The 25,355-nt window shown below is 45.8% G+C and overlaps 1 protein-coding gene across 1 annotated transcript in view; it reads right to left on the bottom strand.

Annotated features, from left to right (window-relative positions):
- The window catches only part of ecm2 (extracellular matrix protein 2, female organ and adipocyte specific), a 34,031-nt gene that overhangs the window by 204 nt on the left and 8,472 nt on the right, over window positions 1–25,355 (bottom strand). The window contains exons 9-17 of the mRNA XM_072459474.1: window positions 24,074–24,192; window positions 23,600–23,900; window positions 19,509–19,715; window positions 18,893–19,008; window positions 18,685–18,820; window positions 18,445–18,602; window positions 16,256–16,395; window positions 9,366–9,478; window positions 5,760–5,973 (exon numbers count right to left, since the gene is read on the bottom strand). Coding sequence (XP_072315575.1) covers window positions 5,760–5,973; window positions 9,366–9,478; window positions 16,256–16,395; window positions 18,445–18,602; window positions 18,685–18,820; window positions 18,893–19,008; window positions 19,509–19,715; window positions 23,600–23,900; window positions 24,074–24,192 — 1,504 coding nt within the window. The remainder of the gene's footprint in view (window positions 1–5,759; window positions 5,974–9,365; window positions 9,479–16,255; window positions 16,396–18,444; window positions 18,603–18,684; window positions 18,821–18,892; window positions 19,009–19,508; window positions 19,716–23,599; window positions 23,901–24,073; window positions 24,193–25,355) is intronic.

Raw genomic sequence — 25,355 nt, 5'->3', positions numbered from 1 at the left:
GCAGAACAACACTAAACACAGGCTTTCCTCTGGGACCGTCCTGAACACAGAGCAGAACAACACTAAACACAGGCTTTCCTCTGGGACCGTCCTGAACACAGAGCAGAACAACACTAAACACAGGCTTTCCTCTGGGACCGTCCTGAACACAGAGCAGAACAACACTAAACACAGGCTTTCCTCTGGGACCGTCCTGAACACAGAGCAGAACAACACTAAACACAGGCTTTCCTCTGGGACCGTCCTGAACACAGAGCAGAACAACACTAAACACAGGCTTTCCTCTGGGACCGTCCTGAACACAGAGCAGAACAACACTAAACACAGGCTTTCCTCTGGGACCGTCCTGAACACAAAGAAGACCCTCTGGGTGTGAGTGCGTGTGCTTGAGTGCAGCTCTATGTGGCGAGTGCGTGTGCTTCAGAGGCTGCACTGGACCCTCTGGCGGTGAGTGCGTGTGCTTCAGAGGCTGCTCTGGACCCTCTGGCGGTGAGTGCGTGTGCTTCAGAGGCTGCACTGGACCCTCTGGCGGTGAGTGCGTGTGCTTCAGAGGCTGCTCTGGACCCTCTGGCGGTGAGTGCGTGTGCTTCAGAGGCTGCTCTGGACCCTCTGGCGGTGAGTGCGTGTGCTTCAGAGGCTGCACTGGACCCTCTGGCGGTGAGTGCGTGTGCTTCAGAGGCTGCTCTGGACCCTCTGGCGGTGAGTGCGTGTGCTTCAGAGGCTGCTCTGGACCCTCTGGCGGTGAGTGCGTGTGCTTCAGAGGCTGCACTGGACCCTCTGGCGGTGAGTGCGTGTGCTTCAGAGGCTGCTCTGGACCCTCTGGCGGTGAGTGCGTGTGCTTCAGAGGCTGCTCTGGACCCTCTGGCGGTGAGTGCGTGTGCTTGTCTCTGGAGTCAGTGGAAAGACAGTGATATGAAGGAAATAGCGTGTTTGGTGCGACAGCTGCTGAAGACATCAGCCGCAGGAGGCGAGACAGAGCAGAGGTGCATTCTGGGTCAGGAACAGGCTGCTATTGTGCACGCGCTGGCAGAGTGGTTAGCCTGTGGCCAGCTTCAGAGCCGCCACCATGAATCCAACATCACCACGAGTCAACTATAAAAACACTCACGTTAAGTTTAGACTAAACGGACTCAAACATAAAGAACAGTGACATCATCAAAATAAACTCTTTCATTCATAAATATTCTCTCTGGAAGCTTCAGCTTTACTCCTTCATTTGTGTGTAATACAACTGTCTGTTTAAGTGTGGCGCCCCCTATAGGAGCTCTGTCTGTACTGCCTCAGATGCCCCGTGTGGTGTGACTGAAAACCTGTGTCCCCACAGGTTTTCCTCCAGCTCTATTCAAGTCGAGAGCTCTAGTCGCCATGGTAACCTGTAGTGACCGGTGACTAATAGAGCGGCACTTTTGAATCATCATTTTGTAATAAACACTTTATCTAAGCTCATGTTTCACCAAAGAGTCGTTTTATAGTATTGTTTGTGAGGTAAACAGTAGTTTACAGTATTGTTTGTGAGGTAAACAGTAGTTTATAGAATTGTTTGTGAGGTAAACAGTAGTTTACAGTATTGTTTGTGAGGTAAACAGTAGTTTATAGAATTGTTTGTGAGGTAAACAGTAGTTTTATAGTGTTGTTTGTGAGGTAAACAGTAGTTTACAGTATTGTTTGTGAGGTAAACAGTAGTTTATAGAATTGTTTGTGAGGTAAACAGTAGTTTTATAGTGTTGTTTGTGAGGTAAACAGTAGTTTATAGAATTGTTTGTGAGGTAAACAGTAGTTTTATAGTATTGTTTGTGAGGTAAACAGTAGTTTATAGTATTGTTTGTGAGGTAAACAGTAGTTTATAGTATTGTTTGTGAAGTAAACAGTAGTTTTATAAAATTGTTTGTGAGGTAAACAGTAGTTTATAGTATTGTTTGTGAGGTAAACAGTAGTTTATAGTATTGTTTGTGAGGTAAACAGTAGTTTATAGAATTGTTTGTGAGGTAAACAGTAGTTTATAGTATTGTTTGTGAGGTAAACAGTAGTTTTATAGTGTTGTTTGTGAGGTAAACAGTAGTTTATAGTATTGTTTGTGAGGTAAACAGTAGTTTATAGTATTGTTTGTGAGGTAAACAGTAGATTATAGTATTGTTTGTGAAGTAAACAGTAGTTTATAGTATTGTTTGTGAAGTAAACAGTAGTTTTATAAAATTGTTTGTGAGGTAAACAGTAGTTTATAGTATTGTTTGTGAGGTAAACAGTAGATTATAGTATTGTTTGTGAAGTAAACAGTAGTTTTATAGTATTGTTTGTGAGGTAAACAGTAGTTTATAGTATTGTTTGTGAGGTAAACAGTAGTTTATAGTATTGTTTGTGAGGTAAACAGTAGTTTATAGAATTGTTTGTGAGGTAAACAGTAGTTTATAGTATTGTTTGTGAGGTAAACAGTAGTTTTATAGTGTTGTTTGTGAGGTAAACAGTAGTTTATAGTATTGTTTGTGAGGTAAACAGTAGTTTATAGTATTGTTTTTGAGGTAAACCGTAGTTTTATAGTATTGTTTGTGAGGTAAACAGTAGTTTATAGTATTGTTTGTGAGGTAAACAGTAGTTTTATAGTGTTGTTTGTGAGGTAAACAGTAGTTTATAGTATTGTTTGTGAGGTAAACCGTAGTTTTATAGTATTGTTTGTGAGGTAAACAGTAGTTTTATAGTGTTGTTTGTGAGGTAAACAGTAGTTTATAGTATTGTTTGTGAGGTAAACAGTAGTTTATAGTATTGTTTGTGAGGTAAACAGTCGTTTTATAGTGTTGTTTATGAAGTAAACAGTAGTTGTATAGTATTGTTTTTGAGGTAAACAGTCGTTTTATAGTATTGTTTGTGAGGTAAACAGTAGTTTATAGTATTGTTTGTGAGGTAAACAGTCGTTTTATAGTGTTGTTTGTGAGGTAAACAGTAGTTTTATAGTGTTGTTTGTGAGGTAAACAGTAGTTTTATAGTGTTGTTTGTGAGGTAAACAGTAGTTTATAGTATTGTTTGTGAGGTAAACAGTCGTTTTATGGTGTTGTTTATGAAGTAAACAGTAGTTTTATAGTGTTGTTTGTGAAGTAAACAGTAGTTTTATAGTATTGTTTGTGAAGTAAACAGTAGTTTTATAGTATTGTTTGTGAGGTAAACAGTAGTTTTATAGTATTGTTTGTGAGGTAAACAGTAGTTTATAGTATTGTTTGTGAGGTAAACAGTAGTTTATAGTATTGTTTGTGAGGTAAACAGTAGTTTATAGTATTGTTTGTGAGGTAAACAGTCGTTTTATAGTGTTGTTTATGAAGTAAACAGTAGTTGTATAGTATTGTTTGTGAGGTAAACAGTAGTTTTATAGTATTGTTTGTGAGGTAAACAGTAGTTTATAGTATTGTTTGTGAGGTAAACAGTGTTTTATAGTATTGTTTGTGAGGTAAACAGTAGTTTTATAGTGTTGTTTATGAAATAAACAGTAGTTTTATAGTATTGTTTGTGAGGTAAACAGTAGTTTTATAGTGTTGTTTATGAAATAAACAGTAGTTTTATAGTATTGTTTGTGAGGTAAACAGTAGTTTATAGTATTTTTTGTGAAGTAAACAGTAGTTTTATAGTGTTTTTTGTGAAGTAAACAGTAGTTTTATAGTGTTGTTTGTGAGGTAAACCGTAGTTTATAGTATTGTTTGTGAGGTAAACAGTAGTTTATAGTTTTGTTTGTGAGGTAAACAGTAGTTTATAGTATTGTTTGTGAGGTAAACCGTAGTTTATAGTATTGTTTGTGAGGTAAACAGTCGGTTTATAGTATTGTTTTTGAGGTAAACAGTAGTTTATAGTATTGTTTGTGAGGAAAACAGTAGTTTTATAGTATTGTTTGTGAGGTAAACAGTAGTTTATAGTATTGTTTGTGAAGTAAACAGTAGTTTTATAGTATTGTTTGTGAGGTAAACAGTAGTTTTATAGTGTTGTTTGTGAGGTAAACAGTAGTTTTATAGTATTGTTTTTGAGGTAAACAGTAGTTTATAGTGTTGTTTGTGAAGTAAACAGTAGTTTTATAGTATTGTTTGTGAGGTAAACAGTAGTTTTATAGTGTTGTTTGTGAGGTAAACAGTAGTTTTATAGTATTGTTTGTGAAGTAAACAGTAGTTTTATAGTATTGTTTTTGAGGTAAACAGTAGTTTATAGTATTGTTTGTGAGGTAAACAGTAGTTTATAGTGTTGTTTGTGAGGTAAACAGTAGTTTTATAGTATTGTTTGTGAGGTAAACAGTAGTTTATAGTATTGTTTGTGAGGTAAACAGTAGTTTATAGTATTGTTTGTGAGGTAAACAGTAGTTTTATAGTATTGTTTGTGAGGTAAACAGTAGTTTTATAGTATTGTTTGTGAGGTAAACAGTAGTTTATAGTATTGTTTGTGAGGTAAACAGTAGTTTATAGTATTGTTTGTGAGGGAAACAGTAGTTTATAGTGTTGTTTGTGAAGTAAACAGTAGTTTTATAGTATTGTTTTTGAGGTAAACAGTAGTTTTATAGTATTGTTTGTGAAGTAAACAGTAGTTTTATAGTATTGTTTTTGAGGTAAACAGTAGTTTTATAGTGTTGTTTGTGAAGTAAACCGTAGTTTTATAGATGTTTATATGTTTGTGAGGTAAACAGTGTTTTATAGTATTGTTTGTGAGGTAAACAGTAGATTACAGAATTGTTTGTGAGGTAAACAGTAGTTTTATAGTGTTGTTTGTTAAGTAAACAGTAGTTTATAGTATTGTTTGAGAGGTAAACAGTAGTTTTATAGTATTGTTTGTGAGGTAAACAGTAGTTTTATAGTATTGTTTGTGAGGGAAACAGTAGTTTTATAGTGTTGTTTATGAAGTAAACAGTAGTTGTATAGTATTGTTTGTGAAGTAAACAGTAGTTTATAGTATTGTTTGTGAAGTAAACAGTAGTTTTATAGTATTGTTTTTGAAGTAAACCGTAGTTTTATAGTATTGTTTGTGAGGTAAACAGTCGTTTTATAGTGTTGTTTGTGAAGTAAACAGTAGTTTTATAGTGTTGTTTGTGAAGTAAACAATGGTCGTTGGTTGTGTCAGTGACACAAACACAAAGCAGTGTTTTCCATCCATCTTCTTCCTCTTTATCCGGGGCCGGGTCGCGGGGGCAGTAGTCTGAGCAGGGACTCCCAGACTTCCTCCTCCCCAGACACTTCCTCTAACTCCTCCGGGGGGATCCCGAGGCGTTCCCAGGCCAGCCGAGAGACATAGTCCCTCCAGCGTGTCCTGGGTCTTCCCCGGGGCCTCTTCCCGAAGGGACATGCCTGAAACACCTCCCGAGGGAGGCGCCCAGGAGGCATCCGGAACAGATGCCCGAGCCACCTCAGCTGGAGGAGCAGCGGCTCTACTCCGAGCTCCCCCCGTGTGGCCGAGCTCCTCACCTTATCTCTAAGGAAGCGCCCAGCCACACGGCGGAGGAAACTCATTTCGACCGCTTGTATCCGCGATCTTGTTCTTTCGGTCACTACCCAAAGCTCATGACCAGAGGTGAGGTCAGAACGTAGAGTGACCGGTAAATAAAGCAGTGTTTTAATATTCATAATTCAGACTCTTTAGACACATGAACATGTGACTTTAAACACAGTCTGGACTTAGAATGTTGCAGCTTCTACAGTCACAAGATGGCCGCCGCCGCCACAGTCTCTCTAGACTCTATTAAAGGCTCTAATGGAAACTGTAGGTGAAGCCTTTTATATTTATTCTTATGATATCTTTTATACCTGATCTTGTTGTGGTCAAGCCTCAGAAAGTGCAGACTGGTCATCTCAGCGATGCCTGATGGGACGGTCAGGAGCTGGTTATGGTCCAGACACAGCTCCACCATCGACTCATGCGTCCCAAAGAAAGACTCTGGTTCAAAGCCGTCTCCGTCCAGTTTGTTGTAGGAAAGATACAGATACTCCAGCCCCGGAGACATGTGCGCGAAGACGTACCCTGAAACACACAAGATCCTGAAACACACGAGATCCTGAAACACACGAGATCCTGAAACACACGAGATCCTGAAACACACGAGATCCTGAAACACACGAGATCCTTAAACACACGAGATCCCGAAACACACGAGATCCCGAAACACACGAGATCCCGAAACACACGAGATCCTGAAACACACGAGATCCTGAAACACACGAGATCCTGAAACACACAAGATCTTGAAACACACGAGATCCTTAAACACACGAGATCCCGAAACACACGAGATCCCGAAACACACTAGATCCCGAAACACACGAGATCCCGAAACACACGAGATCCTGAAACACACGAGATCCTGAAACACACGAGATCCTGAAACACACAAGATCCTGAAACACACGAGATCCCGAAACACACGAGATCCCGAAACACACGAGATCCTGAAACACACGAGATCCTGAAACACACGAGATCCCGAAACACGAGAGGATCCCGAAACACAAGCGGATCCTGAAACACAAGCGGATCCTGAAACACAAGCGGATCCTGAAACACGAGCGGATCCTGAAACACAAGCGGATCCTGAAACACGAGCGGATCCTGAAACAAAAGCAGATCCTGAAACACGTATCCTGAAACACGAGTGGATCCTGAAACACAAGCAGATCCTGAAACATGAGCGGATCCTGATACACAAGAGATCCTGAAACACGTATCCTGAAACACGAGCAGATCCTGAAACACGAGCGGATCCTGAAACTCAAGCGGATCCTGAAACACGGATCCTGAAACACGGATCTTGAAACACGAGCAGATCCCGAAACACGAGCGGATCCTGAAACACGAGCAGATCCTGAAACACAGGCAGATCCTGAAACACGAGCGGATCCTGAAACACAAGCAGATCCTAAAACACGGATCCTGAAACACGAGCGGATCCTGAAACACGAGAGGATCCTGAAACACGAGCGGATCCTGAAACACAAGCGGATCCTGAAACACGAGCGGATCCTGAAACACAAGCGGATCCTGAAACACGAGCTGATCCTGAAACACACGGGATCCTGAAACATACGAGATCCTGAAACACATGAGATCCTGAAACACACAAGATCCTGAAACACGAGAGGATCCTGAAACACGAGCGGATCCTGAAACACAAGCGGATCCTGAAACACGAGCGGATCCTGAAACACAAGCGGATCCTGAAACACGAGCTGATCCTGAAACACACGGGATCCTGAAACATACGAGATCCTGAAACACATGAGATCCTGAAACACACAAGATCCTGAAACACGAGAGGATCCTGAAACACGAGCGGATCCTGAAACACAAGCGGATCCTGAAACACGAGCGGATCCTGAAACACAAGAGGATCCTGAAACACGAGCGGATCCTGAAACACAAGCAGATCCTGAAACACGTATCCTGAAACACGAGTGGATCCTGAAACTCAAGCGGATCCTGAAACACGGATCCTGAAACACGAGTGGATCCTGAAACTCAAGCGGATCCTGAAACACGTATCCTGAAACACGAGTGGATCCTGAAACACAAGCGGATCCTGAAACACGAGCGGATCCTGAAACACAAGAGGATCCTGAAACACGAGCGGATCCTGAAACACAAGCAGATCCTGAAACACGTATCCTGAAACACGAGTGGATCCTGAAACTCAAGCGGATCCTGAAACACGGATCCTGAAACACGGATCTTGAAACACGAGCAGATCCTGAAACACGAGCGGATCCTGAAACACAAGCAGATCCTTAAACACGGATCCTGAAACACGAGCGGATCCTGAAACACGAGCTGATCCTGAAACACGAGCGGATCCTGAAACATGAGCGGATCCTGACACACGAGAGGATCCTGAAACACGAGCGGATCCTGAAACACAAGAGGATCCTGAAACACGTATCCTGAAACACGAGCTGATCCTGAAACACGAGCTGATCCTGAAACATGAGCGGATCCTAAAACACGAGCGGATCCTGAAACACGAGAGGATCCTGAAACACGAGCGGATCCTGAAACACAAGAGATCCTGAAACACGTATCCTGAAACACGAGTGGATCCTGAAACTCAAGCGGATCCTGAAACACGGATCCTGAAACACGGATCTTGAAACACGAGCAGATCCTGAAACACGAGCGGATCCTGAAACACAAGCAGATCCTTAAACACGGATCCTGAAACACGAGCGGATCCTGAAACACGAGCTGATCCTGAAACACGAGCGGATCCTGAAACATGAGCGGATCCTGACACACGAGAGGATCCTGAAACACGAGCGGATCCTGAAACACAAGAGGATCCTGAAACACGTATCCTGAAACACGAGCTGATCCTGAAACACGAGCTGATCCTGAAACACAAGCAGATCCTAAAACACGAGCGGATCCTGAAACACGAGAGGATCCTGAAACACGAGCGGATCCTGAAACACAAGAGATCCTGAAACACGTATCCTGAAACACGTATCCTGAAACACGTATCCTGAAACACGTATCCTGAAACACGTATCCTGAAACACGAGCAGATCCTGAAACACGAGCGGATCCTGAAACTCAAGCGGATCCTGAAACACGGATCCTGAAACACGAGCAGATCCTGAAACCCAAGCAAATCCTGAAACATGAGCGGATCCTGAAACATGAGCGGATTCTGAAACACAAGAGATCCCGAAACACGTATCCTGAAACACGAGCGGATCCTGAAACACGAGCGGATCCTGAAATACGAGCAGCTTAAGTTGAACTTAGGAGAGCTCCAGAGTGTGTGAAGGTCACATCAGTGTGTGAAGGTCACATCAGTGTGTGAAGGTCACATCAGTGTGTGAAGGTCACATCAGTGTGTGAAGGTCACATCAGTGTTTGAAGGTCATATCAGTGTGTGAAGGTCACATCAGTGTGTGAAGGTCACATCAGTGTGTGAAGGTCACATCAGTGTGTGAAGGTCACATCAGTGTGTGAAGGTCACATCAGTGTTTGAAGGTCACATCAGTGTGTGAAGGTCACATCAGTGTGTGAAGGTCACATCAGTGTTTGAAGGTCATATCAGTGTGTGAAGGTCACATCAGTGTGTGAAGGTCACATCAGTGTGTGAAGGTCACATCAGTGTGTGAAGGTCACATCAGTGTGTGAAGGTCACATCAGTGTTTGAAGGTCATATCAGTGTGTGAAGGTCACATCAGTGTGTGAAGGTCACATCAGTGTGTGAAGGTCACATCAGTGTGTGAAGGTCACATCAGTGTGTGAAGGTCATATCAGTGTGTGAAGGTCACATCATGACACAACGTGAGGAAATAAACCACACAGTATGTGAGAGTTATTCAAACTTAGAGCTTAGAGCTTTACTCTGGATGCTCAGTGAGTCTGAAACAGAAGCGAGAGCTTTGTACCTGGAATCCTCTCGATGTGGTTCCCCACTAACACCAGATGAACCAGAGGCTGAGGCAGGAACGAGGGAACCAGATGGAGCTGGTTATTAGACAAGTCCAACGACTCCAGAGCCCTAAGAGCACACGTATGTTAGAGCACACGTATGTTAGAGCACATGTATGTTAGAGCACATGTATGTCAGAGCACATGTATGTCAGAGCACATGTATGTCAGAGCACACGTATGTCAGAGCACACGTATGTTAGAGTCATGTATGTCAGAGCACATGTATGTTAGAGTCATGTATGTTAGAGTCATGTGTGTTAGAGCACATGTATGTTAGAGTTATGTATGTCAGAGCACATGTATGTTAGAGTCATGTATGTCAGAGCACATGTATGTTAGAGTTATGTATGTCAGAGTACATGTATGTTAGAGTCATGTATGTCAGAGCACATGTATGTTAGAGTTATGTATGTCAGAGTACATGTATGTTAGAGTCATGTATGTCAGAGCACATGTATGTTAGAGTCATGTATGTTACAGCACATGTATGTTAGAGTCATGTATGTTAGATTCATGTATGTTAGTCATGTTTGTCAGAGCACATGTATGTTAGAGCACATGTATATCAGAGCACATGTATGTTAGATCACATGTAAGTTAGAGTCATGTATGTTAGAGTCATGTATGTCAGAGCACATGTATGTTAGAGTCATGTATGTTAGAGTACATGTATGTTAGAGTCATGTATGTCAGAGCACATGTATGTTAGAGCACATGTATGTTAGAGTCATGTATGTCAGAGCACATGTATGTTAGAGTCATGTATGTCAGAGCACATGTATGTTAGAGTCATGTATGTCAGAGTACATGTATGTTAGAGTCATGTATGTCAGAGTACATGTATGTTAGAGTCATGTATGTCAGAGCACATGTATGTTAGAGCACATGTATGTCAGAGCACATGTATGTTAGAGCACATGTATGTTAGAGTCATGTATGTTAGTCATGTATGTCAGAGCACATGTATGTTAGAGTCATGTATGTTAGAGCACATGTATGTTAGAGCACATGTATGTTAGAGTCATGTATGTTAGTCATGTATGTCAGAGCACATGTATTTTAGAGTCATGTATGTCAGAGCACATGTATGTCAGAGCACATGTATGTCAGAACACATGTATGTCAGAGCACATGTATGTTAGAGTCATGTATGTCAGAGCACATGTATGTCAGAGCACATGTATGTCAGAGCACATGTATGTTAGAGTCATGTATGTCAGAGCACATGTATGTTAGAGTCATGTATGTCAGAGCACATGTATGTCAGAGCATATGTATGTTAGAGTCATGTATGTCAGAGCACATGTATGTCAGAGCACATGTATGTTAGTCATTTATGTCAGAGCACATGTATGTCAGAGCACATGTATGTTAGAGTCATGTATGTCAGAGCACATGTATGTTAGAGCACATGTATGTCAGAGCACATGTATGTCAGAGCACATATATGTTAGAGTCATGTATGTTAGAGTCATGTATGTCAGAGCACATGTACGTTAGTCATTTATGTCAGAGCACATGTATGTCAGAGCACATGTATGTTAGAGTCATGTATGTCAGAGCACATGTATGTTAGAGCACATGTATGTCAGAGCACATGTATGTCAGAGCACATATATGTTAGAGTCATGTATGTTAGAGCACATGTATGTCAGAGCACATGTATGTTAGAGTCATGTATGTTAGAGTCATGTATGTCAGAGCACATGTATGTCAGAGCACATGTATGTTAGAGTCATGTATGTTAGAGTCATGTATGTCAGAGCACATGAAGAGTGGGTCCAGTTCGCCTCAGTCGGTCCCTCTTCTGCCTGAAGAGTGGGTCCAGCTCCAGTCTCCTCGTGTCCGTCTGTCCGTCTGTGAGAGTGGGATCTCTGCTTCACTGGAACTCCTCCAGGTTTCTACGCTTTTTTCCCAAAGAGGTTTTTTTTGTAGTTTTTCCTGGCCGAGAAGGAGAGTCTAAGGACAGAGGACCCTGGGACATCGTCCCTCGCCACCACAGACATTGTCTGACTCCATCGCCACCACAGACATTGTTGATTCATTTCTCCCTGTGGCCCTCAGAGGCAACTGTTGTTGTGATTTTGGGCCTTACAAAAATAAATTGATTTGATTTGATTTGATGTATGTTAGAGTCATGTATGTTAGAGTCATGTATGTCAGAGCACATGTATGTTAGAGTCATGGATATCAGAGCACATGTATGTTAGAGTCATGTATGTCAGAGCACATGTATGTTAGAGTCATGGATATCAGAGCACATGTATGTTAGAGTCATGTATGTCAGAGTACATGTATGTTAGAGTCATGTATGTCAGAGCACATGTATGTTAGAGGTTAGAGTCATGTATGTCAGAGCACATGTATGTTAGAGTCATGTATGTCAGAGCACATGTATGTTAGAGCACATGTATGTCAGAGCACATGTATGTTAGAGTCATGTATGTTAGAGTCATGTATGTCAGAGCACATGTATGTTAGAGTAATTTATGTCAGAGCACATGTATGTCAGAGTACATGTATGTAAGAGTCATGTATGTCAGAGCACATGTTATTAGTCATCTATGTTAGAGCACATGTATGTTAGAGTCATGTATGTTAGAGTCATGTATATCAGAGCATATGTATGTCAGAGCACATGTATGTCAGAGCACATGTATGTTAGAGTCATGTATGTCAGAGAACATGTATGTTAGAGTCATGTATGTTACAGCACATGTACGTTAGATTCATGTATGTTAGAGTCATGTATGTCAGAGCACATGTATGTTAGAGCACATGTATATCAGATCACATGTATGTTAGATCACATGTATGTCAGAGCACATGTATGTTAGAGTCATGTATGTCAAAGCACATGTATGTCAGAGCACATGTTTGTTAGAGTCATGTATGTTAGAGTCATGTATGTTAGAGTCATGTATGTCAGAGCACATGTATGTTAGAGTCATGTATGTTAGTCATGTATGTCAGAGCACATGTATGTTAGAGCACATGTATATCAGATCACATGTATGTTAGATCACATGTATGTCAGAGCACATGTATGTTAGAGTAATGTATGTTAGAGTACATGTATGTTAGAGTCATGTATGTCAGAGCACATGTATGTCAGAGCACATGTATGTTAGAGTCATGTATGTCAGAGCACATGTATGTCAGCACATGTATGTTAGAGTCATGTATGTCAGTACATGTATGTTAGAGTCATGTATGTCTGAGTAAATGTATGTCAGAGTCATGTATGTCAGAGCACATGTATGTTAGAGTCATGTATGTCAGAGCACATGTATGTTAGAGCACATGTATGTTAGAGTCATGTATGTCAGAGCACATGTATGTTAGAGTCATGTATGTCTGAGTAAATGTATGTCAGAGTCATGTATGTCAGAGCACATGTATGTTAGAGTCATGTATGTCATAGCACATGTATGTTAGAGCACATGTATGTCAGAGCACATGTATGTTAGAGTCATGTATGTTAGAGTCATGTATGTCAGAGCACATGTATGTTAGAGCACATGTATGTCAGAGCACATGTATGTCAGAGCACATGTATGTTAGAGCACATGTATGTTATGTTATAGTCATGTATGTTAGAGTACATGTATGTTAGAGTCATGTATGTCAGAGCACATGTATGTTAGAGTCTTATATGTCAGAGCACATGTATGTTAGAGTCATGTATGTCAGAGTACATATATGTTAGAGTCATGTATGTCAGAGCATATGTATGTTAGAGTCATGTATGTCAGAGCACATGTATGTCAGAGCACATGTATGTTAGTCATGTATGTCAGAGCATATGTATGTCAGAGCACATGTATGTCAGAGCACATGTATGTTAGAGTCATGTATGTTAGAGCACATGTATGTCAGAGCACATGTATGTTAGAGTCATGTATGTTAGAGCACATGTATGTCAGAGCACATGTATGTTAGAGTCATGTATGTCAGAGCACATGTATGTCAGAGCACAGGTATGTTAGAGTCATGTATGTCAGAGCACATGTATGTTAGAGCACATGTATGTCAGAGCACATGTTTGTTAGTCATGTATGTCAGAGCACATGTATGTTAGAGTCATGTATGTCAGAGCACATGTATGTCAGAGCACATGTATGTCAGAGCACATGTATGTCAGAGCACATGTATGTTAGAGTCATGTATGTCAGAGCACATGTATGTTAGAGCACATGTATGTCAGAGCACATGTATGTTAGAGTCATGTATGTCAGAGCACATGTATGTCAGAGCACATGTATGTCAGAGCACATGTATGTCAGAGCACATGTATGTTAGAGTCATGTATGTCAGAGCACATGTATGTTAGTCATGTATGTTAGAGTCATGTATGTCTGAGTAAATGTATGTCAGAGCACATGTATGTTAGAGTCATGTATGTCAGAGCACATGTATGTTAGAGCACATGTTTGTCAGAGCACATGTATGTCAGAGCACATGTATATCAGAGCACATGTATGTTAGAGTCATGTATATCAGAGCACATGTATGTTAGAGTCATGTATGTCAGAGCACATGTATGTTAGAGTCATGTATGTCTGAGTAAATGTATGTCAGAGCACATGTATGTTAGAGTCATGTATGTCAGAGCACATGTATGTTAGAGCACATGTATGTCAGAGCACATGTATGTCAGAGCACATGTATGTTAGAGCACATGTATGTCAGAGCACATGTATGTTAGAGTCATGTATGTTAGAGTCATGTATGTCAGAACACATGTATGTTAGAGTCATGTATGTTAGAGCACATGTATAACAGAGCACATGTATGTTAGAGCACATGTATGTCAGAGCACATGTATGTTAGAGTCATGTATGTCAGAGCACATGTATGTCAGAGTACATGTATGTCAGAGCACATGTATGTTAGAGTCATGTATGTCAGAGCACATGTATGTCAGAGCACATGTATGTTAGAGTCATTTATGTCAGAGCACATGTATGTCAGAGCACATGCATGTTAGAGTCATGTATGTCAGAGCACATGTATGTTAGAGCACATGTATGTCAGAGCACATGTATGTTAGAGTCATGTATGTTAGAGTCATGTATGTCAGAGCACATGTTTGTCAGAGCACATGTATGTTAGAGCACATGTATGTTAGAGTCATGTATGTTAGAGTCATGTATGTCAGAGCACATGTATGTTAGAGTCATGTATGTCAGAGCACATGTATGTTAGAGCACATGTATGTTAGAGTCATGTATGTCAGAGCACATGTATGTTAGAGTCATGTATGTCAGAGCACATGTATGTTAGAGTCATGCATGTCAGAGTAAATGTATGTTAGAGCACATTTATGTCAGAGCACATGTATTTTAGAGTCATGTATGTTAGAGTCATGTATGTCAGAGCACATGTATGTCAGAGTACATGTATGTTAGAGTCATGTATGTCAGAGCACATGTATGTCAGAGCACATGTATGTTAGAGTCATGTATGTCAGAGCACATGGATGTTAGAGTCATGTATGTCAGAGCACATGTATGTCAGAGCACATGTATGTCAGAGCACATGTATGTTAGAGTCATGTATGTCAGAGCACATGTATGTCAGAGCACATGTATGTCAGAGCACATGTATGTTAGAGTCATGTATGTCAGAGCACATGTATGTCAGAGCACATGTATGTCAGAGCACATGTATGTCAGAGCACATGTATGTTAGAGTCATGTATGTCAGAGCACATGTATGTCAGAGCACATGTATGTCAGAGCACATGTATGTTAGAGTCATGTATGTCAGAGCACATGTATGTCAGAGCACATGTATGTTAGAGTCATGTATGTTAGAGTCATGTATGTCAGAGCACATGTATGTCAGAGCGCATGTATGTCAGAGCACATGTATGTCAGCGCACATGTATGTTAGAGTCATGTTTGTTAGAGCACATGTATGTCAGAGCACATGTATGTCAGAGCGCATGTATGTCAGAGCACATGTATGTCAGCGCACATGTATGTTAGAGTCATGTATGTTAGTCATGTATGTCAGAGCACATGTATGTTAGAGTCATGTATGTCAGAGCACATGTATGTTAGAGTCATGTATGTCAGAGCACATGTAAGTTAGAGTCATGTATGTCAGAGCACATGTATGTCAGAGCACATGTATGTCAGCGCACATGTATGTTAGAGTCATGTATGTCAGAGCACATGTATGTTAGAGTCATGTATGTCAGAGCACATGTATGTTAGAGTCATGTATGTTAGAGCACATGTATGTCAGAGCACATGTATGTCAGAGCACATGTATTTCAGAGCACATGTATGTTAGAGTCATGTATGTCAGAGCACATGTATGTTAGAGCACATGTATGTCAGAGCACATGTATGTCAGAGCACATGTATGTTAGAGTCATGTATGTCAGAGCACATGTATGTCAGAGCACATGTATGTCAGAGCACATGTATGTCAGAGCACATGTATGTTAGAGTCATGTATGTCAGAGCACATGTATGTCAGAGCACATGTATGTTAGAGTCATGTATGTCAGAGCACATGTATGTTAGAGCACATGTATGTCAGAGCACATGTATGTTAGAGTCATGTATGTCAGAGCACATGTATGTCAGAGCACATGTATGTCAGAGCACATGTATGTTAGAGTCATGTATGTCAGAGCACATGTATGTCAGAGCACATGTATGTTAGAGTCATGTATGTCAGAGCACATGTATGTCAGAGCACATGTATGTTAGAGTCATGTATGTCAGAGCACATGTATGTCAGAGCACATGTATGTTAGAGTCATGTATGTCAGAGCACATGTAAGTTAGAGTCATGTATGTCAGGGCACACAGAGTCATGGTTGTACCTGTGGTGAATCCAGGCGTGTGGTGCGATGCGACTTTCCTCCAGTCGGTTGTTCCTCAGTGAGATCAGAGTTAAACTCTGAGTTCTGTTGAAGACCGTGTCAGAAATCTCCTCGATCTGGTTGTGCTCCAGATGCAGCTCCTGCTCAGAACATCATGTATGAGTCATGTCTGAACATGAAGCATTTACACCAGGAGCTTCAGCAACACGCAACGTAGAAAAGACTGCACACGTGTTTGTGTCAGTCACTCCTTCTGCTGCTCAGGCCTGTGGATCTACTGTGGATCTACTGTGGATCTACTGTGGACCTACTGTGGATCTACTGTGGACCTACTGTGGATCTACAGTGGATCTACAGTGGATCTACTGTGGACCTACTGTGGATCTACAGTGGCTCTACTGTGGATCTACTGTGGACCTACTGTGGATCTACTGTGGAGCTACTGTGGATCGACTGTGGATCTACAGTGGATCTACTGTGGATCTACTGTGGATCTACAGTGGACCTACTGTGGATCTACAGTGGACCTACTGTGGATCTACAGTGGATCTACTGTGGATCTACAGTGGACCTACTGTGGACCTACTGTGGATCTACTGTGGACCTACTGTGGATCTACAGTGGCTCTACTGTGGATCTACTGTGGATCTACAGTGGACCTACTGTGGATCTACAGTGGATCTACTGTGGCTCTACTGTGGATCTACTGTGGACCTACTGTGGATCTACAGTGGCTCTACTGTGGATCTACTGTGGATCTACAGTGGACCTACTGTGGATCTACTGTGGACCTACTGTGGATCTACTGTGGATCTACTGTGGATCTACAGTGGACCTACTGTGGATCTACAGTGGCTCTACTGTGGACCTACTGTGGATCTACAGTGGCTCTACTGTGGATCTACTGTGAATCTACAGTGGACCTACTGTGGACCTACTGTGGATCTACTGTGGATCTACTGTGCATCTACAGTGGACCTACTGTGGATCTACAGTGGCTCTACTGTGGATCTACAGTGGATCTACAGTGGCTCCACTGTGGATCTACAGTGGACCTACTGTGGATCTACAGTGGCTCTACTGTGGACCTAGTGTGGATCTACTGTGGACCTACTGTGGATCTACAGTGGACCTACAGTGGATCTACAGTGGATCTACTGTGGATCTACTGTGGACCTACAGTGGACCTACAGTGGCTCTACTGTGGATCTACAGTGGACCTAGTGTGGATCTACTGTGGACCTAATGTGGATCTACAGTGGACCTACAGTGGATCTACAGTGGATCTACTGTGGACCTACTGTGGATCTACTGTGGATCTACAGTGGACCTACTGTGGATCTACAGTGGCTCTACTGTGGCTCTACTGTGGATCTACAGTGGATCTATAGTGGCTCCACTGTGGATCTACAGTGGACCTACTGTGGATCTACAGTGGATCTACTGTGGATCTACTGTGGATCTACAGTGGACCTACTGTGGATCTACTGTGGATCTACTGTGGACCTACTGTGGATCTACAGTGGCTCTACTGTGGACCTACTGTGGATCTACAGTGGACCTACTGTGGACCTACTGTGGATCTACTGTGGATCTACAGTGGATCTACAGTGGATCTACAGTGGATCTACAGTGGACCTACTGTGGATCTACAGTGGACCTACAGTGGATCTACAGTGGACCTACTGTGGACCTACAGTGGATCTACAGTGGATCTACAGTGGATCTACAGTTGGAGTTAGGGGTTTGCGTAGCGTGATCTGGCCCTTGTGTGACACTGCGTTGGTGTAAATTGGACTGTGTCATTTTTACCATGCAGCTGCTTTTTGGTCACATTTGGAGTGTGCGTTCTGGAGCTCTGGACAGAAGGTCCTGACCTGTAGACTGTGAGGCAGATCCTGACCTGTAGACTGTGAGGCAGATCCTGACCTGTAGACTGTGAGGCAGACCCTGACCTGTAGACTGTGAGGCAGATCCTGACCTGTAGACTGTGAGGCAGACCCTGACCTGTAGACTGTGAGGCAGACCCTGACCTGTAGACTGTGAGGCAGACCCTGACCTGTAGACTGTGAGGCAGACCCTGACCTGTAGACTGTGAGGCAGACCCTGACCTGTAGACTGTGAGGCAGACCCTGACCTGTAGACTGTGAGGCAGATCCTGACCTGTAGACTGTGAGGCAGACCCTGACCTGTAGACTGTGAGGCAGACCCTGAGGCACCGCCCTGAAGTCATTCCTCCCGAGTCTCAGGTACGACAGCTCCGACAGGTCCTTGAACGCACCATGAGCCACGACGCCTTCACTGATCCTGTTTCCCTCCAACTCCAGAGTCACCAGAACACTCAGACCTGCCACAGAGACCTGCGTTAGTCCTGGTCCTGGTCCTGGTCCTGGACCTGGACCTGGTCCAGATCCAGTCCTGGTGCTGACCTTTTAGGCTGGTCTCGTGGATGCCCTGCAGTCGGTTCTCGTTGACCTTCAGCTCCTGTAGAGTGGGGGGCAGTCCGGGCGGGACAGACTCCAGCAGGTTCTCGTCCAGGTAAAGCCGCGTCAGGAACTTCAGCGTCTGGAGATCAGCAGAAGAGTTTAGAGTCTGGTTGACGTTCTCCTTCTGTGATGTTTCTGCCGAGCGTCTGACCCTGAAGGCCAGAGGGTGGATCTGCGCCGACGTGAGGCGGTTCTTCTTCAGGTTGATCCACTCCAGGTTGGGGATCCCGTTGAAGGCCTCGGCCGGGATGCTGCTGATGTTGTTGGCTGCAGGAGAGACACGTTTAGATGGGACGGGCCAGTGTTTGGTTTAAAGTGGCTGATGGGACTTTAGGACTAAAAATGGAAATAGAAGAACAATTGGGCTAGAATATGGCTGTATGTTTAAACGATCAAAGCGTAAGAATGCGTTTATGTCCCTGATAAGTACACATTCTTCTTATTTAAGATTGCTTTGAGTGAAAAGTTCATTTGTCAACTTGACTTCAGCTTAAAATAGATTTGTGGATTATTTTGGATTTTAAAAGGTCAATATTGGCATCGGCAACAGCAGCAGCCGAATGTCAGAACTGTGCTGATGGTGAAAGATCAATATTATACATTTTGAATATGGAATATAGAGATCAAACTAAAGGACATAAAAGGCCTGTTTGTCTGGACTAAACCGACTCTAAAACACAGAAAGATGCTTTATGACAGAGAATAAACTCGTGGTTAAACGTGCTCAGAGTCTGGACGTGCTGCAGATGTCTGACCGGAGCACGGACCTTCCAGGCTCAGCGACTTGAGTTCTGGGATGGACAGAGGAGGGAAGTGCTGCAGTCCGGCGTTTTCACACGACACGGTGACGTCCGAGATGTCACAGCCCTGAGGGAGTCCGCCCCGGTCCACAGACGGCTCCACCTCCTCCAGCTCCTCCTCCTCCAGCTCCAGCTCCTCCTCCAGCTCCTCCTCCTCCAGCTCCTCCTCGTGGACTCTGGTCAGCTCATAGTCTAGAGTTTAAACCAGGGAAGAAATGAAAAACCAAAGTCAAACCAAGAGACTCCCTAAACGCTCACATTTCAGGGCCGGAACTTGACATTCTGTTATTTTTGAGAATATATTTGGATGATTTGGATATGAGTCTGTGGAGCGTTGGTCTGTGCTGGAGTCTCGTGTGCAGTGAGATGATTTATGGTTATTGCAGTGACGTGTATGAGAAAGCAGCACGTTGGTTTATGAAGAAGAACAGAGCACGAGGCGTGTCCTTCCATGACTTCTGTGACTTTCTACAGCAAGTTTCATCACGGTGCTGTAGACTGTAGAAAGAGTGGGCGTAGCTAGCCCGTTAGCTAGCCCGTTAGCTAGCCCGTTAGCCCCCACATTACAAACAGAAAGTGACTACGACAGCGACTCTGGCTCCGTTCACTTTGTATTTCACATCTGCTTCTCTGTCTTTGCTGCTTCGGACTTTCTGCACTTGAATGTTGGTTCCATAAAGACCTGTGTGTGTCCTTGTGTCCTTGGGCCTGTGTGTGTCCTTGGGTCCTTGGGCCTGTGTGTGTCCTTGGGTCCTTGGGCCTGTGTGTGTCCTTGGGTCCTTGGGCCTGTGTGTGTCCTTGGGTCCTTGGGCCTGTGTGCGTCCTTGGGTCCTTGGGCCTGTGTGGGTCCTTGGGTCCTTGGGCCTGTGTGCGTCCTTGGGTCCTTGGGCCTGTGTGTGTCCTTGGGTCCTTGGGCCTGTGTGTGTCCTTGGGTCCTTGGGCCTGTGTGGGTCCTTGGGTCCTTGGGCCTGTGTGTGTCCTTGGGTCCTTGGGCCTGTGTGCGTCCTTGGGTCCTTGGGCCTGTGTGTGTCCTTGGGTCCTTGGGCCTGTGTGGGTCCTTGGGTCCTTGGGCCTGTGTGGGTCCTTGGGTCCTTGGGCCTGTGTGCGTCCTTGGGTCCTTGGGCCTGTGTGTGTCCTTGGGTCCTTGGGCCTGTGTGTGTCCTTGGGTCCTTGGGCCTGTGTGTGTCCTTGTGTCCTTGGGCCTGTGTGTGTCCTTGGGCCTGTGTGGGTCCTTGGGTCCTTGGGCCTGTGTGGGTCCTTGGGTCCTTGGGCCTGTGTGGGTCCTTGGGTCCTTGGGCCTGTGTGCGTCCTTGGGTCCTTGGGCCTGTGTGGGTCCTTGGGTCCTTGGGCCTGTGTGCGTCCTTGGGTCCTTGGGCCTGTGTGTGTCCTTGGGTCCTTGGGCCTGTGTGTGTCCTTGGGTCCTTGGGCCTGTGTGTGTCCTTGGGTCCTTGGGCCTGTGTGGGTCCTTGGGTCCTTGGGCCTGTGTGGGTCCTTGGGTCCTTGGGCCTGTGTGTGTCCTTGGGTCCTTGGGCCTGTGTGCGTCCTTGGGTCCTTGGGCCTGTGTGTGTCCTTGGGTCCTTGGGCCTGTGTGTGTCCTTGGGTCCTTGGGCCTGTGTGGGTCCTTGGGTCCTTGGGCCTGTGTGCGTCCTTGGGTCCTTGGGCCTGTGTGTGTCCTTGGGTCCTTGGGCCTGTGTGTGTCCTTGGGCCTGTGTGTGTCCTTGTGTCCTTGGGCCTGTGTGGGTCCTTGGGCCTGTGTGGGTCCTTGGGCCTGTGTGTGTCCTTGGGCCTGTGTGTGTCCTTGGGCCTGTGTGGGTCCTTGGGCCTGTGTGGGTCCTTGGGTCCTTGGGCCTGTGTGTGTCCTTGGGCCTGTGTGTGTCCTTGGGCCTGTGTGGGTCCTTGGGTCCTTGGGCCTGTGTGCGTCCTTGGGTCCTTGGGCCTGTGTGTGTCCTTGGGCCTGTGTGTGTCCTTGTGTCCTTGGGCCTGTGTGTGTCCTTGGGCCTGTGTGTGTCCTTGTGTCCTTGGGCCTGTGTGTGTCCTTGTGTCCTTGGGCCTGTGTGTGTCCTTGTGTCCTTGGGCCTGTGTGTGTCCTTGTGTCCTTGGGCCTGTGTGTGTCCTTGTGTCCTTGGGCCTGTGTGTGTCCTTGTGTCCTTGGGCCTGTGTGTGTCCTTGTGTCCTTGGGCCTGTGTGTGTCCTTGTGTCCTTGGGCCTGTGTGTGTCCTTGTGTCCTTGGGCCTGTGTGTGTCCTTGGGCCTGTGTGTGTCCTTGTGTCCTTGGGCCTGTGTGTGTCCTTGTGTCCTTGGGCCTGTGTGTGTCCTTGTGTCCTTGGGCCTGTGTGTGTCCTTGTGTCCTTGGGCCTGTGTGTGTCCTTGGGCCTGTGTGTGTCCTTGTGTCCTTGGGCCTGTGTGTGTCCTTGTGTCCTTGGGCCTGTGTGTGTCCTTGTGTCCTTGGGCCTGTGTGTGTCCTTGTGTCCTTGGGCCTGTGTGTGTCCTTGTGTCCTTGGGCCTGTGTGTGTCCTTGTGTCCTTGGGCCTGTGTGTGTCCTTGTGTCCTTGGGCCTGTGTGTGTCCTTGGGCCTGTGTGTGTCCTTGTGTCCTTGGGCCTGTGTGCGTCCTTGGGCCTGTGTGGGTCCTTGGGTCCTTGGGCCTGTGTGCGTCCTTGGGTCCTTGGGCCTGTGTGGGTCCTTGGGCCTGTGTGTGTCCTTGTGTCCTTGGGCCTGTGTGTGTCCTTGTGTCCTTGGGCCTGTGTGTGTCCTTGTGTCCTTGGGCCTGTGTGTGTCCTTGTGTCCTTGGGCCTGTGTGTGTCCTTGGGCCTGTGTGTGTCCTTGTGTCCTTGGGCCTGTGTGCGTCCTTGGGCCTGTGTGGGTCCTTGGGTCCTTGGGCCTGTGTGCGTCCTTGGGTCCTTGGGCCTGTGTGGGTCCTTGGGTCCTTGGGCCTGTGTGTGTCCTTGTGTCCTTGGGCCTGTGTGTGTCCTTGGGCCTGTGTGTGTCCTTGTGTCCTTGGGCCTGTGTGTGTCCTTGTGTCCTTGGGCCTGTGTGTGTCCTTGTGTCCTTGGGCCTGTGTGTGTCCTTGTGTCCTTGGGCCTGTGTGTGTCCTTGTGTCCTTGGGCCTGTGTGTGTCCTTGTGTCCTTGGGCCTGTGTGTGTCCTTGTGTCCTTGGGCCTGTGTGTGTCCTTGTGTCCTTGGGCCTGTGTGTGTCCTTGGGCCTGTGTGTGTCCTTGTGTCCTTGGGCCTGTGTGTGTTCTTGTGTCCTTGGGCCTGTGTGTGTCCTTGTGTCCTTGGGCCTGTGTGTGTCCTTGTGTCCTTGGGCCTGTGTGTGTCCTTGTGTCCTTGGGCCTGTGTGTGTCCTCGTGTCCTTGGGCCTGTGTGTGTCCTTGTGTCCTTGGGCCTGTGTGTGTCCTTGTGTCCTTGGGCCTGTGTGTGTCCTTGTGTCCTTGGGCCTGTGTGTGTCCTTGGGCCTGTGTGTGTCCTTGTGTCCTTGGGCCTGTGTGTGTCCTCGTGTCCTTGGGCCTGTGTGTGTCCTTGTGTCCTTGGGCCTGTGTGTGTCCTTGTGTCCTTGGGCCTGTGTGTGTCCTTGGGCCATGACAGAGTCACATGTGCAGACAGGAGGGGTTGGGGGCCAGGGAGGACATTCAGCATTCAGACCAAGCCAGAGATATCGACTCATAATCAGCTGCTAGAACGAGACAGACCACATGGGCCCACTTAGGCCCACTTAGGCCCCGCCTTCTGAGGGTTATCCAATATGAGTCAAATATTCAGTTTTATACATTTGTAACAGGTCTAAACCAGGTCTAAACCAGGTCTAAACCAGGTCCAAACCAGGTCTAAACCAGGTCTAAACCAGGTCTAGTCCAGGTCTAAACCAGGTCTAAACCAGGTCCAAACCAGGTCTAAACCAGGTCTAAACCAGGTCTAAACCAGGTCTAAACCAGGTCCAAACCAGGTCTAAACCAGGTCTAAACCAGGTCTAAACCAGGTCTAAACCAGGTCTAAACCAGGTCTAAACCAGGTCTAAACCAGGTCTAAACCAGGTCTAAACCAGGTCTAGTCCAGGTCTAAACCAGGTCTAGTCCAGGTCTTACCCTTGGCTGTGGGCGGAGTCCTTTCTTCTTCTCTGTTGATCTCGAACACGTCTCCTAGGAGCCACACCTGCACTTCCTCCTCGGACTGTCGAAACTCCGCCTCCATTTGTTTCCTCAGCTCCGCCTCCATCTGTTTCCTCAGCTCCGCCTCTTCCTGCTTCCTCAGCTCCGCCTCTTCCTGCTTCCTCAGCTCCGCCTCTTCCTGCTTCCTCAGCTCCGCCTCTTCCTGCTTCCTCAGCTCCGCCTCCATCTGTTTCCACTGGTTCTGTTCTTGTTTTACCTGCAACATTCAAACATGTTTTTATGACAAATTACTCTCCAGTCCTGGTCCAGTCCTTCTCTAGTCCAGGTCCAGGTCCAGGTCCAGGTCCAGGTCCAGGTCCAGGTCCAGGTCCAGGTCCAGGTCCAGGTCCAGGTCCAGGTCCAGGTCCAGGTCCAGGTCCAGGTCCAGACCTGCATCCTCAGAACTTGCTCGTCCCGTCTCTTCTTTTTGTCCCGTTTTCTCTTCTTTCTGCGTCGAGCTTCATCTTTCTTCTTCTGCTGCTGCTGCCACTTCTCCACCACATCCAGGGCTAAAGTACAGACACAACCATGGTACAGACACGACCATGGCACAGACACGACCATGGCACAGACACAACCATGGTACAGACACGACCATGGTACAGACACGACCATGGCACAGACACGACCATGGTACAGACACGACCATGGTACAGACACGACCATGGTACAGACACGACCATGGTACAGACACGACCATGGTACAGACACGACCATGGCACAGACACGACCATGGCACAGACACGACCATGGTACAGACACAACCATGGTACAGACACGACCATGGTACAGACACGACCATGGTACAGACACGACCATGGTACAGACACAACCATGGTACAGACACAACCATGGTACAGACACGACCATGGTACAGACACGACCATGGTACAGACACGACCATGGCACAGACACGACCATGGCACAGACACGACCATGGCACAGACACGACCATGGCACAGACACGACCATGGTACAGACACGACCATGGTACAGACACGACCATGGCACAGACACGACCATGGCACAGACACGACCATGGTACAGACACGACCATGGTACAGACACGACCATGGCACAGACACGACCATGGCACAGACACGACCATGGCACAGACACGACCATGGTACAGACACGACCATGGTACAGACACGACCATGGCACAGACACGACCATGGTACAGACACGACCATGGCACAGACACGACCATGGTACAGACACGACCATGGTACAGACACGACCATGGCACAGACACGACCATGGTACAGACACGACCATGGCACAGACACGACCATGGTACAGACACGACCATGGTACAGACACGACCATGGTACAGACACGACCATGGTACAGACACGACCATGGTACAGACACGACCATGGTACAGACACGACCATGGCACAGACACGACCATGGCACAGACACGACCATGGTACAGACACGACCATGGTACAGACACGACCATGGTACAGACACGACCATGGTACAGACACGACCATGGCACAGACACGACCATGGTACAGACACGACCATGGCACAGACACGACCATGGCACAGACACGACCATGGTACAGACACGACCATGGTACAGACACGACCATGGCACAGACACGACCATGGCACAGACACGACCATGGCACAGACACGACCATGGTACAGACACGACCATGGT

The sequence above is a fragment of the Eucyclogobius newberryi genome, unplaced genomic scaffold (assembly GCF_026437365.1).
Source record: "Eucyclogobius newberryi isolate DKJ021-1_F unplaced genomic scaffold, fEucNew1.0.hap1 SCAF_222, whole genome shotgun sequence".
Taxonomy (NCBI): Eukaryota; Metazoa; Chordata; class Actinopteri; order Gobiiformes; family Gobiidae; genus Eucyclogobius; species Eucyclogobius newberryi.
This window is presented reverse-complemented; position numbering and strand designations above follow the sequence as displayed.